A 14,966-nucleotide genomic window follows, 5' to 3' on the forward strand; every position below is an offset into this window, starting at 1 on the left:
CGCTGTTGCCGAGGCAACGGGCGCGGCGCCTGCGCAGCTCGCTGCCCCGCCCCCCGCGCAGGCCCCGCCCCCGCGGGGGCGGTCCCGCGAGCGGAAGCTGCCGGGCGGAAGCGGAAGTGCGCGGCGGGCTGCGGCTGGCCGAGGGCGGAGCGGCGCGTCCGTGGCTGTGCTGGCGCATCTCTAGGTAGGCCTGCGCCGCCCGCCCGGCTCCGCGACCCCGGGGCGCGCCGCGCTGTCCCTCCCGCCCCTTCCGCCCCTGTCCTCGCCTCGCTCCCCGGCCGCCCGGCCCCCCGCGGCGGCGCCCTCCCCTCCCCCGCCCCTCCCCCTCCGGGGCCGCGCCCCGGGCTGCCCCGCCGCGCAGCTGACCTCTGACCCCTGCGCCCGCGGCTCCGGCTCCGGCTTGGGCGCCTCCCCCCAGCCTCCCCTGGGCTTTCCTGAGAGAGGACGGGTTCGCTGGCGGCGTTGAGCTTGGACCAGGCGACGGTGGGGAGGGGGGAGTCGGCGTGCACGAGGGGCCCGAGCGGAATTGCAGAGAGGTGAGAGGTGAAGGCTGGAGGGGGGGAAGGGGAGAGGCGGGGGGAGGGGGAGTCGGGGTGCAGGAGGGGCCTGAGCGGAATTGCAGAGAGGTGAGAGGTGAAGGCTGGAGGTGGGGGAGGGGAGAGGCAGGGGGAGGGGGGAGTCGGGGTGCAGGAGGGGCCTGAGCGGAATTGCAGAGAGGTGAGAGGTGAAGGCTGGAGGAGGGGGAGGGGAGAGGCGGGGGGAGGGGGGAGTCGGGGTGCACGAGGGGACCGAGCGGAATTGCAGAGAGGTGAGAGGTGAAGGCTGGAGGGGGGGGAGGGGAGAGACAGGGGGAGGGGGGAGTCGGGGTGCAGGAGGGGCCTGAGCGGAATTGCAGAGAGGTGAGAGGTGAAGGCTGGAGGTGGGGGAGGGGAGAGGCGGGGGGAGGGGGGAGTCGGGGTGCAGGAGGGGCCTGAGCGGAATTGCAGAGAGGTGAGAGGTGAAGGCTGGAGGTGGGGGACGGGAGAGGCGGGGGGAGGGGGGAGTCGGGGTGCACGAGGGGCCCGAGCGGAATTGCAGAGAGGTGAGAGGTGAAGGCTGGAGGGGGGGAAGGGGAGAGGCGGGGGGAGGGGGAGTCGGGGTGCAGGAGGGGCCTGAGCGGAATTGCAGAGAGGTGAGAGGTGAAGGCTGGAGGTGGGGGAGGGGAGAGGCAGGGGGAGGGGGGAGTCGGGGTGCAGGAGGGGCCTGAGCGGAATTGCAGAGAGGTGAGAGGTGAAGGCTGGAGGTGGGGGAGGGGAGAGGCAGGGGGAGGGGGGAGTCGGTGTGCAGGAGGGGCCTGAGCGGAATTGCAGAGAGGTGAGAGGTGAAGGCTGGAGGTGGGGGGAGGGGAGAGGCGGGGAGGGGGGAGTCAGGGTGCAGGTGGAGGCTTGGGTGCAGTTGTAGAGAGGCCCCTCGTTCCTGTGGGGTGTGGGGGGAGCTGGGAAAAGACATTGCTTGGAGATAGGACATGGCAGGAACCGTGGGGAATTTGGGAACAGGGTGATGTGGTCGGATCTCAGGGTTAGGGCCCATCTGGGGGGATGACGAGTGCTGAAGCTGTGGGTCAGGATAGTGGGGCTTTTGCAGTCGCGTGGGAAGAGGTTTTGGAGCTGAATACCTGGAAATGGTAGTGGAGAGAACTTGGGGGGAGTTTGATGGGAAAGACACAGGGGTCTGGAATTGGGAGGGTGGGAGATGCTTGGGAAGCGGCCTCGCCTGCAGCTGCATCCCACGGGGCAGCCTGCTGTTTGGTCTTTGCTCTCTGCCCGCCTCTGATCCGTGACCTGTCTCCTGGCACCCCTGCCACCCCAGGCTCCCCGACCTTGTCATTCCTGCGCTGTCACAACTCCACCTGTGCTGGGCCAGTGCTGGCGAGACGCGCTGACAGCACGGCAGCTGGCCAAGCCCGTCCAGGCCCCTCGCGAGGCCTCTCCGTACAGACTTTCTGGACCGTCTGACAGCTCACTCCTCCGTGTTGCCTCCACAGACACGCGGAGCTCTCTAATCCTCTTGCCCCGTGTTTTCTCCTCTGCAGACTGACAGGACTGCAGTAGGTGACACCTGAGCTCCTACCCTGTCCCTGAACTTCACTCTGAGCGTCATTTATGGGGTAGATTGACCATAAAGCTAACGAAGATCAGGCGTTGGGGTCCCTCCCTCTCCGGCCCCTTGCAGGGCCCTGGGAGAGACCTCAGGTCTGATGCGGAGGATTTTGTATTCTTCCTAAGGGCGTGGGTTGGAGGCCCCCCAGCTCGGACCACCTTTCCATCTTGACTCGTGTCCTTTGTGTGTGTGCTTGTGGTCAAGGCTCGGAGAGAAAGCCGGCGTGAGTGGGGCCGACCCCGTTCCCACTTAGCCTGGCTTTACTTCGCCCTCTGAGAGCATTTGGGGGGACCTTTGCCACAGGCGTGTATTGATTTATCCCACTGCTGGGCTGGAAAAAGTTAACGGTGAGAAGGAAAGCCTACTTAATTGAGGTCATGAAAACAACTCCTATCTCCACAGAAGTTAGAGCCGTGCGTAGGAAGAGCATGCTTGCTTTATTAGTCTGAGGACGCGGCAACCCTGATACTGCCAATTACTTTTATGACTCTTTAGAAGTACGAATAACTTTTTACTTTAATTTGCTTTCAGATGTTTGTTTCTTTATAAGATGTTCTTTTGGAAAAATTTTCAGAGACTAAAAACATGTTATTTAAGGTCTAAGTTATTTAGATAGAATATTTTTGAGGATTTCATAGTAGCAGTTTAAAATCTACCAAACCGAGAGGTAAATCATTATCTACATTTTGCCAGAAAGGGGATCAATGATATACAAAGGGATGAAATGATTTGTCTTCAGACAGTATATCAGAGCCGTTGGCAACCAAAAAAACTAGCTCCTGAGCACCCTTTTCCTTATAAACAGATATTACTCAGTAAGTGGGAACCCACTACTTTTACTGTAGCACGTGGACTTAGTGTGGACTAAGTTACCACACCCTTCGGCCTGCCTGGCTGCAGTGGCTACGTGGGCACGTGAGGTTCCCATCGTGCTTTAGCACATGGTAGTAAGTGATCGGACAGTCATTTGTAATAAAACCACTGCTCACCAGAATTAGAGGAAGTAAGTGTTTTTTGAAACAGCGGAGTTTTCTGGATAGTTTAGTTTTGGGTTTTTGCCCGTTAAGCACCAAAAATCTCCCTCCTCGACAGCAGTCTTTCTTTTTTTTTTTTTTTTTTTTAAATCTTTATTTATTTATGATAGTCACACACAGAGAGAGAGAGGCAGAGACACAGGCAGAGGGAGAAGCAGGCTCCATGCACCGGGAGCCCGATGTGGGATTCGATCCCGGGTCTCCAGGATCGCGCCCTGGGCCAAAGGCAGGCGCCAAACCGCTGCGCCACCCAGGGATCCCTCCTCGACAGCAGTCTTTCTACAATATATTACTTCCACGCTTAATAGAACGTGCAGGATGTAGTGTACACATTCTTTAACGATTTCAGGTAAACATTTTAAACATAGTTTGTCATGTTGTGATGTAAACCATAGGATTTGTTGAGGCCTGGACAGCTGTTGCCCTGTTATCCGTTTAGATATTTCGTGTCTTTTGCTATCTCCTGGTCAGCCCTGGGCAGTTCCTACTGCTGTGGGCATACGTGTGCTGGCCTCAGATAGCCTTCCCATATTTTTCTCTATCGTAGATGTAGGAGCTCATTGTTAGTACTGAATAAAAAATAGTCCATAGATGATAAATAAAAGCCCGAAGAAGCCTCTTATGAATGATCTGTGGTAGCTTAACTCATCATGAATGTATGTGGGATTCGGGATAAATGAAGCGTACATTTTTGCAGGCACACATACATCGTTGTCTCCGGTGGGTGACACTGGTTTTCAACTTTGTGCACTTGTCCTTGAAGGGTTCTGTCGAGCTGCCGTGGGTCCCGGGGTGGCCCTTCAATCCTCACGATTCTGGCCGTACTTTTGGGACCAGGAGAACCTTCAGGAAGGCCAGTCTTCCTGGCACTGGAGCCGGCAGGCGGATCACTCAGATGCAGCCGTTAGGTGGGGGTGTGGCCCTAGTGAAAGAGAGGCAGGTGGGGTCCAGTCCCGGCTTTGCTGTCCCTGTGTGACCTCACGCAGGTGCCGAGGGTAGCACACACGCGGGTGCTGCCCGGCGCCAGCTCTCTGGCTTCCCTTGCTGGCGCAGCAGGCATGCCTTCCATGAGTCTGAGCAAGCTCTCGTGGCCCATGGGCCCGGAGAGGCTGCCGCGGGGTGTGTGCAGTATGGTGCGTTTTGACACGTGTACACACAGCCAGGCTTTCCTCCCTGACACACTCCGTGCCTTTCACGCCCGCTCTCAGGCGCATGTCTCAGCAGGACTTGGTCTTGGTGGTGGCTGTGTCCACAGCTGCCAGCACAGGGCCTGGAGCATGGAAGACGTTCGAGGAGTATTTACAGAGCAAAAATAGGCATTTTGAACTCTCCCCTTGGGTGGGTGGGTGGCGGCCACAAGAGGGTCCCTGCCTCCCTTGTCTTTGCTATGGGATTAGGTCTCCGCCCCCCTGGGGTTTTCCAGAGTAGTGCTGGCCAAGGTGCAGCCAGGACGAGCCAGGCCCCCCCAGCTGCACCCCCGAGCCGCCGCCCCCTCCAGTCCTGACACCATCCACCCTCCACGCGCAGTCAGGGCACCCTTCAGAGACGGCCGTGCGTGGGGCCTGGGCCCGACACGCTTCCCCGGGGTGAGGTGCATCGCGTGTGCGTGGCCCAGCCCTTCGCTCCTGGCCCTGCTGCAGCTTCCTCTCCTCACCCCTCTTCCCTGCGGCCGCCTTCCTGGCCGGACTGGGAGCTGGGCGGTTGCTCTGTCCCAGCTTGCGGGCACGAGGAGCCCACTCCGGACGTAAATATGCTGCAGGTTAAAGGCCTTCGCGGAACAGGTGTCAAGCGCCTTCAAAACATCCGTTTACTGATGACGTCGGCACCTCCGCGCCTGAAGGAGCCTTCCTTCCCCGCGAGCCCTGTGCCCCCTCGTGGCCGCCGTCTCTCCGCCCTCCGCTGCGCCCACTCGGGACGCCCGCCGGCTCCTGGATCTGGCTGCACCCCGCGGCCTTGCCTCGGCCACGCTCCGCCCGAGGGGTCCCCGTGGGCTGGGTTCCGAGCTGGGCCCCTGCGAGAGGAGACCTCAGCACTCGGGGATGGTAGCTATAGGCCACACACGTCCTGTTGAAGGAAAAAGGACCGCCGTATGCTTTTGCTCTGACTCGGCAGCTTCCTCTCTGAGATTTGTCCCAAGGAAGAGCTCAGGACGTACTTAGAGATTTATGTACGCAGCTATGACACACGTTTATGGCGTTATGCATCCATGACAAATAACACCACAAGAGAGGATTAACACACATAAATTAAGACACAAAAGTATATTTCAAAAAAGTATCCTAACTTTATAAAGCGCTGAATCATAGTAAAGGCTAGAAATATATACTCTAAAATTGTAGATGTTTTATTTGGAAGATGAGACTATGGGTAGTTTTTTTTTTTTTTTTTTTCCATTTGTGTTGTCTCTGAATTTTCTGCAGAGTATGGCTACTTTTAAAATTAGAAACAAATTTTTACAAATAAATATATTCCTTATACTAAAGCAAACTAGCTTGTAAAAATCGTAATTACCATAAAACCTCACTAAAACTTATATGGCTTTGTTTTAGATTTTGAGGTAATCTAAGAATTTTGATTGGTCCTGGACTGATTTTACCAAACTCCAGGCAACCGATGGTATGTTTTATGAATAAATTTGTAATGTAAATGAAATTGTATCACAATTTATGAAGTAGGTCTTATAAACCTCATTTTACGGGTACAAAAAATGAAGTTTATAGAATAACTTGCTCACTATTTTACTGCTATTAAGTGGAGATTAGAATTTGACCTCCCTCAAGCCTTTCCTTTTATTAACAGTGTTGTACTGCCTAGCATTGTGTCCCTTCTCCCTAGGACACAGCTAAGAGATGTCCCCCTACTAACTACAGCGTGTCTGCACCAGCCAGGCACCAGTTTTCTGAATCTCGGTGCCAATGTCACGGCCTGACTGCTGGGGGGCCCTCCAGGACATCCCGAGTCGGGGCATCCGTACCTACACAACATCCATCACCACAGCTATAGGCTTTCCGTTTCTCACTTGAATAAGCCTAGAGCTGTAGTGTTGAAGAAGAAGTGTTCCCACGCTCGCTGAAACAGTAAGGAGACTTAAGTCTGTGGCACGAGGGGAGAGCACCAGGGTTCAGCTCTGAACACAGCAGACACTGCATGCGTAGCCTGCCAGCAGAAGCAAGGGGTCCATGAGAAACAAGGGGACGAGGCATTTGATCAGATCTTGAGGGGGAGGGAACATCCATCAGGAGTTGGGGTTTTCTCCAAACAGACTCAGCCAGGACGTACGTGGAAGCCCGAGGTTGGGCCTAGTCGAGAGGAGGGCCCAGAAGAGCCTGGTTGAAATCTGGTCCAGGAGAGCATCGTGGGTGGAGGTCCTCTGAAGCCTGGAGACCGAGCCAGGGGGCAGCCATGCCTGCTTCACATATTCACCTGGTGTGTGCATTCATACTCAGTACACACTGGGCCAACCCTGTCCTGTGTGCTGGGGTGGGGTCCGTATTCATTTCGTGGGGTTTGCTGTGTTGAAGGGGTTCCCGTATGTTTGTGTTTTGTAGGAAGGTGCGTGGGGAGGCAGAGATGCCGTGGAGGAGGCCACGGGAGGACCTCGCTGAGGGCCCAGGCCCCGCCAGCATGTTCCAGTGGAAGAGACATTATCTAAGATTTGGACATGAAGCCAGGGAAAAAGAGGACTGCATGTTTTTGTTTTGTCGCTGTCACATGGGCCACTGTTCAACAGAGTCACCACCAGCTGTTCAGTCTTCTCACCAAGTTAGCTCGCTGCCTTTGCTGGTTCCTCTTGATTAGAGCGCAGACGCTGATGGTACATGTTAATTTGTAGGTTTTTGTCTTGTAGAGATACAAATTATTTCTGTCTGATGAAAATAAACCCAAAGGTTTTAATTTCATTGCTCTGTAGGACTTTTTTTTTTTTTTTTAAGATTTTATTTATTCATGAGACAGAGAGAGGCAGAGACACAGGCAGAGGGAGAAGCAGGCTCCCTGCAGGGAGCCCGAAGTGGGACTCGATCCCAGGACCCCAGGATCACACCCTGAGCTGAAGGCAGTCAGTCAACCACTGAGCCCTACAGCCACAGGGGCCCCTGCTCTGTAGGACTTTAATCTGATTTGTCTGCAACTGGAAATAGCTTATGTGAGTCAGCTTCAGCTCTTGAGTGCCCTTTGCCAGCTTCCCATCCTGGGGGTGCCCGCGTTCATTTACATTGCGTGGGTTGTCTGTTAGCCTTTGGAAATGAGGCTTTGACACTGTTGCGTGCTGGGCGTGCTTTCAGGGGGCCAGTGCTGTTGCTCCTGATTGTCCTGCGAACACTGCTCTCTGCCCAGGAACTGCCCTCCCCACGCCATCCGTGGGCTGTAAGTCCATTTGTCCCTGTCTCCAGAGGGACTGTGGCCCCTTCCCTAGGTGGCAGACAAGTTGAAATGTCTGTGCTGAGGCACAGCACTCTTCATCTCTCTGAGTGTTCATCAGGTGAAAGATTGTGAACCAAGGAACTTCTGGACTTCTCTTCCTCTTTTCTCTACTTTCTCATTTTCCGGTAGCCCAGTGTGTTGGGGTTGGTCCAGCTGTGCAGAGGAAGCTGTTCCTGGAGTCAGGGCCCTGGATGCTTTGTTTCCCAAGCCAGTCTGTCAGCTACCTGAGGGCAGTGACCCTCCTTCCTGCTCTTTCTTTGCTGCAATCAGAGTCTGTAAACTTGTTAGTTCCTGATTTTTCCTTATACCCCTGCCCATCAATGCCTTCGTGTATTCATTCATTCATTCATTCATTCATTCACAAGTACTTGCTGGGCCCCTGGCGTGCCCTACAGAGTGCTGGGTATTGGGGATGTGACGGATGGTGCCATTTGCCCCGAGGAGGCCCACACTAATGGAAGCCATTCCCACACTCCTCCCTAAGGGACATCTGTTTTCTTTCTATAAGCAACAACTATCTAAATAATGAAAATTGCATATATGCATTTATATGTATCTACATATTTGCAGTCATCTTTGAAACTACCTTTAAAGAATGAAAAACCTCAGTAAGGTTGACCCTTCAACAGCACAGAGGTTAGGAGACACAGCCAGAAATCCACTAATAACTTCTGACCCCTCGAGAACTAACGGACTCCTAGCCTCCTGTTGACTGAAAGCATTACTGGTAACAGTCGGTTAAGTCCGTGTGTTACGTGTATTGTGTACCGTGTTCTTACGATAGAGTCAGCGGGGGAAAGGAAAACGCTGCCACCTCACAAGGAGGGATAATACGCTGACAGTACTACACCCTGTGGAGGGAAATCCACATGTGAGGGGACCCAGAGTTCAAACCATCTTGTTTGAGGGTTAACTGTATATGTTCTTAGCAGTATTTTGGAGACCTTAAAATGATTCAAAAAGTTAATATCCACATAACTTATTTTTTTAGGCGTTTCCTTTCACACCACACTGGGTGCATTGAGGGGTGGGTGCCGCGCGGGAGCGCCGGAAGGGGGAGGAAGGCGTCCCCCGGTGTCACAAGTTCCCAGGTCTTTGCTTATCCAAATTTTTCTTTGTAAATGCCATAGAAGAGCACATTGTAACGTAACATTCCTGAGGTAATTTGTGATTCAAAATGTGAGAAATTGGCAGTGTGAAAGAGGAAAAACCAGTACATGTTTAATTACAATAGTGAGCTTTTCACTGCTGGGTGGGAAAGGAGGAAAACATTTGAATAAAATCAAAGCAGAGGCTGAGCCTGACTTCTCCCAAAATAAAGAGGAGAGTGTTTTGAGCAACTCAATGTTGTCACTTGCAGTTTTAGTAGAAAAATGCTTGAAACAAAAATCCCTTTTTATCGGTGAGGGAAGGCAGCCAACCCAAATGTGGCGGAGCTGCCGCACAAATGGGAGCCCACGTCTGGGGGAGCTGCGGCTGGAGGCAGGTTTGTTTCGCTCCAGCTTTATCTTCACGTGTGACTCACCAGGAGGTCGCGCTGGCCAGGCGCTGGCACCCACGGGGCACCCCACGAAAGCCGCGGGGTCTCCTCCCCAGAGAGCTAGAGCCCAAGTCTGTAAGGTTTGCCTCTGGTCCGTTGGTCCGTGAAGCGCGAAGGCCGCGCGGGAGTGGCGGCCTGGAGTTGTGAAGCCTGAGCGGGGCTGCCTTTGCCGGTTGGACCCACCCTCGTTTGCGCCCCCGCGTCCTGTTTCCCGGCCTGTGCCACAGAAAACCCACCCGGCTTCAAACACAGTAACGTAGGGTCCACGCCGAGGCCCGGGCTGTAAAGCCACGTTGTGGTTGGGACGATCATGTTAGGAAGTCCAGTTTCTGCTTCAAAAACTCCTACTTGGTAGTGGTGCCAGGCTAAACGCTCTGCTCGTGATGCTCTACGGTGCTTTGGGGAATCTGGATTGTGTGTTCCCTTGTACTTAGTAACTTACCAAGCAGGAGTTCTCTAAAGTTCAACATAAATGTGTGAAATTTATGTCCACTCCATGTTTATATATTTTTTAATATTAATGGCTATTAAACAGATAACTTCAGGTTTTTCAGGGGCCAGTTGTCCATTAACAGAGAGTCCTGTGTAAGGGTACCCTTCCTCAACAGTGTCTGCATTTGTGAGGTGGAGCTTATAGTTTTTGCCTGTCAAAGTTGTTTTAAAGACTGGAGACCAGGTGTTGAGTGCTGTATCGTAGGAAGCGAGCGCACCACGAAGCAGGAGCCCTCTGTGACGGATGCGTCCCCCGTCCCGAGCCTGGAGAGGCGTCCTGGGTTCTCCTGTAGCTGTCTAAGAGGGACTTTTTTGTTTGTTTTATCACTGGAAGCGAAGCCTGATGTGTCTTTCTGATTATTTACTCATTCATTCATTCATTCGAGACAGAGAGAGGCAGAGACCCAGGCAGAAGGAGAAGCAGGCTCCCTGCAGGGAGCCCGATGTGGGGACTCGATCCCAGGACCCGGGGTCATGCCCCGGGCCAAAGGCAGACACTCAACCACTGAGCCACCCAGGCGTCCCAAGCCTGATGAGTCTTACAGAAAACCAAAGGGAAAATCATAGGCCGTTAAGATCAAAGATGTCATCATGGAATTTTTTCTGACCAACAACAGATGTTATCAGCTACTAGAAAAATGTCTTGTATTACGCCTTTTATTATATATAGGATATCTTACTTATTGTATAAAGTACTTTGCTTAGGTTTCCCCCAGATTTTGAGTTCTCTTTCAACTATTTTGTATTTGCATTTCAGAGTGGGCAGTTATCCATTCAAAGTCAGTTACCAACTCACATGTCATAAAAATATGGCATTGTGAATGTTTATGTATTTTTCTTCTTGACACCTTTATTCAGGTGTACTTGATATACAGTAAACTGCAGTTTTTACAGTGTACCGTTTGACAAGGTTTTGCATATGTTCACCTGTCAGACTGCTGTAGGAAAGAGCATTACAGTTCAAAGCCAAGGACCAAGAAAGAATTCTTGAGATGTCTTTGGTGCAAAAAGGTAGTTTTATTAAGGCACGGGGGACAGGACTGTGGGCAGAAAGAGCTGCACTGGGGTCGTGAGGGGTGGCCCATTATTTATATACTTTCAAGTTGGGAGGGGTTAGGGAGAGCGTGAATCTCTAAGGAATTTGGAAGCAAGGTTTCCAGGACCATGGGGGGCTACTGTCTAATAAAACCTGAGTCATGAGACCCTTCAGATGTCTATCAGTGGGTCATATGCTTGGGGGGTGGGGGTAGAGATAAAAGAAGTTTCTAAAGGAATTTATTTTTTATTTTTTTATTTTTTTTAAAGATTTTATTTATTCATGATAGACACACACACACACACACACACACAGAGAGAGAGAGAGAGAGAGAGAGGGGCAGAGACATAGGCAGAGGGAAAAGCAGGCTCCATGCAGGGAGCCCAACGTGGGACTCGATCCCTGGTCTCCAGGATCACGCCCTGGGCCAAAGGCAGGCGCTAAACCGCTGCGCCACCCAGGGATCCCCTTCGAAAGGAATTTTTGTATGTTAGAGTAGACTCACAGGATCCTGGGGATCGGGCTAAGATTGCCAGTTGCCCTCAGCAGAGTACTAACATCCGGGCACCTGAGCTCCTAGAGGAAGGTCCCTCTGCCTGTTTCAAGGACGTGTCAATGGGCTGTAGGTGGTAAGGACGTTTAATAATTTCTCTTCTACCTTTGTTTCCCTCATCATTCCCCTGTGAACAATTTTGACCCTTAAATCTTTAAGGTTGCTGAAGGGTGGAAGTTCTCATCTTTTGTAACCTCCTCCTGCTGAGTAGGGGTGTAGAGATGTCCCTGCCTGTGGGTCACCTTGGGTCAGTTGGGGCTTACCTACATAGGAGTTAGGACAGCAGAGGCAGCTGAGTCCACGGGAGACCGCACGTGTGGATCTTCCCCAGTGGAAAAGATCATTCTTTGGCTTGAAGTTAGGGCAGTGAAGGTGTCTTGGCACCAAGTGGAGACATGGAGAAAAGAGCAAAACGTGATTAGAATAACAAAGAGAAAAAGAAGCCCAAATAAGAGTCCTTTGATAGTTGACAAAAATCCTTTACCAGTCCAGGAGTTTAACCAATCATTAAAGGAAAGAAAGAGATTGTTTAAAGCACGAATTTGAGAATTCATGTCAGAAACCCAGAAATCTTTTGTGGTAATCTGGACCGTATATACAGCGCTCTGTTGTTAGGCCAGCACACACTCCACCTTGTGTAGCAGTTAACACATCTAATGCCATGCTGTTTTGTAGAGGATCACTTAGGGCCTTGACCATGGCCTCCTTGAACTGCAGTCAAGGTATTAAGGACAATTTGGTTTTGGAGGGCCATTTTTTGAATTTATGTAATAAAAGATGGTCTGTTGTCACTTTGTAGGGACCAAGAGAGTCCAAATCTAGGGACAATTTCTCTTAGCAAAGTTTTTTGTCACCTCCTGTGGCCTTTTTACCCAAATCACTACCCTGGTATAAACCCTGTATTACCTTCCATTGGGTACAGAGTTTTTTTCTCATTACTAACAAGCCAGTCTTGTGCATTTCTTGGTCCGACTAAACTGGACTTAGGGACTTCATTGGAGTTAAGACTGATAAAATACTTAATATTTGTTTATTTTGCTCTGACTGCTTGGCTGCACAGTCTACTGAATGGTTTCCTTTAGGTTCTAAGGTCTTATCCTCTGATGTCCTTTGAATTACAGCTACCTCCTTAGATAGGTATTGGGCCTCAAGAAGAGTAGTAATCTGGCTCATATTTGATTGGAGAGCTATGGCTTGATGTTAATTCCCTTTCTTCCAAATTGCTCTGTGGGCATGTAGGACTAGGAAAGCATATTTGGAGTCAGTACAAATATTAATTTTTAAGGCTTTGGCAATTGCAAAGCACGAGTGAGCTCTATAGCATACCCAGCTTTTCTCGCTCCCTTTTCCATGACAACACTGTTGCCATCAGTAAACCAGCTGTCATCTGCAGTTTTGATAGGGGAAGCTTTTACATCTGGTCGACTAGAATACACAAGATTAATAGAGCACTCTGAACAGTTGTGTTCTATGGAAGTATGATGCTCAGGTCCACACAGAAGGGTAGCTGGGTTAAAGTTTGACAGTTTTTTTTTTTTTTTTTTTTTAAGATTTTATTTATTGAGTCATGACAGACACACACAGAGAGAGGCAGAGACACAGGCAGAGGGAGAAATAGGCTCCCTGCTGGGAGCCCGATGTGGGACCCAATCCCGGGACTCCAGGATCACGCCCTGGGCCAAAGGCAGATGCTCAACCGCTGAGCCACCCAGGAGTCCCTAAAGTTTGACAGATTTTAAGTATATTTCAGGCATATCTATAAGTATAGCCTGATATTTAATAAGTCGGCCTCCTGTCATCTGTCATCTGTTGGTGGTCTTTGGTCTCTAAGACATGACACTTTGGACCTGATGTGAAGTCATTACAGTCAGGGATTGTTCCGGAGTGAGCTTTGAGGCTCTTTTTACCTGGAGGGCTGCTATGTGCTTGGCTAAATCCTTTGCCTGGAATTGTACATTAATAGAGGTGGCTTCTGGGATAAATAATCACTTTGAGGGCTGAAACCATCAGGAAGCCCTCTTTGTTTGAGGTCCAGCCATAACAATGTCCTAATTATAAGGAATCGCTGGCAAGTGAGAGATGACTGAGATGACTTGACTCAGGAGATAAGGACACTTGTCCCAAGTGCATTATCCAGTCCAATCATAAAGAAAGTGGGACCATCTGCTATCTCCATAAGCCCATAGTTTACCCCATAGACTGAAGTACGCCCTGGCTTTTTAGGAGTGATGGTGTCACCCCAGCCACAGGGAATCAGTTGGGGTGCTAGCTGGGTTATAGAATTGTGGGGGAATCAATCCCACTTTTCAGCTGTTCAAATAAGCATATGCCCGTGGGGTCCTCTTAGGATCCCAAAAGAATAACAAGCAGGGAGATTGTCTATATGAGCTATTGTAGCAGTTTTTCTGAAGTTTACCTCCAGTTGTGTGGCTCAGGCAAACATCATTCAAAGACAACTAGGATTTGATATCCACAAAGATGGGCTATTGAAACATAATTTTTCTCTCTAAAATAACCCTAATTTCCAGAGATAGCCAAATCAGGACTACTTTATTTGAAAAATAAATCCAGTTTTAACAAATTTGGCCTAATTATTTACATAAAGCTCAGCAAGAATAATGATTGATCATATAGATCCTTTAGAATCTGCTTTGCTGGAACTTTCATAAGGAATCTGTAGGCTGAACTTTTAGTAGCTTCTCCACGCCAGAGGCCAAGCCCAGTACTTGCCACCAGACCCTGCAGTACCTGCAGACGTGAGCAGATTGCTCTTCACGAGGTCCCCAAGGTATCCTGGGGTTCCTGTACCTGCCGGGAAGTGACATTCTCTACTCACCTGATGAGGCTTCAGGGAACTCTGTAACCAGGTATCAGGCCAATAGTTCCATGCGGCTTTATGGCTCCAGGTTTCATAAAGTCCACCTCAGTTCCTGATGGCCGTCTGGTCATATCCGAGTCTATGCTTGTCTCTCTCAGATACGATATTCCAGTCAAAGCCTTGGTAAAATAACCAGTGTTTCCGAGGGTGTCCTGTTACAAGGAGAACAGGTTCTTAGTAAAGTTATGCAGCTGACCATGGTCGCCATGGAAGAAGGAATGCTCACCGAGACCTGTTGAATTTCAGGGGGTCCAGGTAGAGAGAAAAGTTAAATGCTTCAATTTGTTCATAAATGCATGCTTTATCACATTTCTATAGTCATAGTAATCTTAAGAGAAGGTTTCCTTAACCCGGGAGAGCAAACATGAGAAAACCAGCGGTGTTTCAAATAAGAGTCATAACTCTTAATCATCTTTTAGGTCATTTAGTCCCATGTTATTGATTCTTGTTCAGGCTTTTGTTTTAATATTTTATTTATTTATTCATGAAAGACACAGAGGCAGAGACACAGGCAGAGGGAGAAGCAGGCTCCCTGCGGGGAGCCCTATGGACTCGATCCTAGGACCCTGGGGTCACGCCCTGAGCCAAAGGCAGATGCTCAACCATCCTGAGCACCCTGAGCACCCTGAGCCACCCGGGAGTCCCTGTTGTTCAGTTTGAATGCAGCTTTACTTAGTTCTGGAAATTCTTACCCATTTCAGTTTTATGATCTTAAAGATATTGAATACCTGTAATTTGTCCTAAAAATCCTTTTAGTGGATCTTCTTGAAGATGAAACTCATTTTGCAAGAGAATAAGAACAATTAGAAATGACAAAAACTCAGAAATGGGCCTTGTTAATGATCTGAGCTCATTATGATGCCGCTGACTAG

General features: G+C 50.5%; 1 protein-coding gene across 13 annotated transcripts in view; it reads left to right on the forward strand.

Annotated features, from left to right (window-relative positions):
- The first annotated feature begins 81 nt into the window (after positions 1-81).
- FAM120B (family with sequence similarity 120B) overlaps positions 82-14,966 on the forward strand; it is a 90,785-nt gene continuing 75,900 nt past the window's right edge. For 5 of the 13 annotated variants that reach the window (XR_003135852.3, XM_025444851.3, XM_035698009.2 and 2 more), the window contains exons 1-3: positions 91-184; positions 6,436-6,599; positions 6,722-6,987. Coding sequence is in view for 8 of the 13 variants with exons in the window: in XM_025444851.3 (XP_025300636.1) it covers positions 6,835-6,987 (153 nt within the window). In the remaining 5 variants the exon portion in view is untranslated. Of the gene's footprint in view, positions 185-379; positions 537-6,008; positions 6,251-6,435; positions 6,600-6,721; positions 6,988-14,966 lie in introns of those variants that run through there. The other 8 variants (XM_035698011.2, XM_035698010.2, XM_035698012.2 and 5 more) reach the window with 8 other exon arrangements.

This window comes from Canis lupus, chromosome 12, assembly GCF_003254725.2.
Source record: "Canis lupus dingo isolate Sandy chromosome 12, ASM325472v2, whole genome shotgun sequence".
In the NCBI taxonomy this organism is placed as follows: Eukaryota; Metazoa; Chordata; class Mammalia; order Carnivora; family Canidae; genus Canis; species Canis lupus.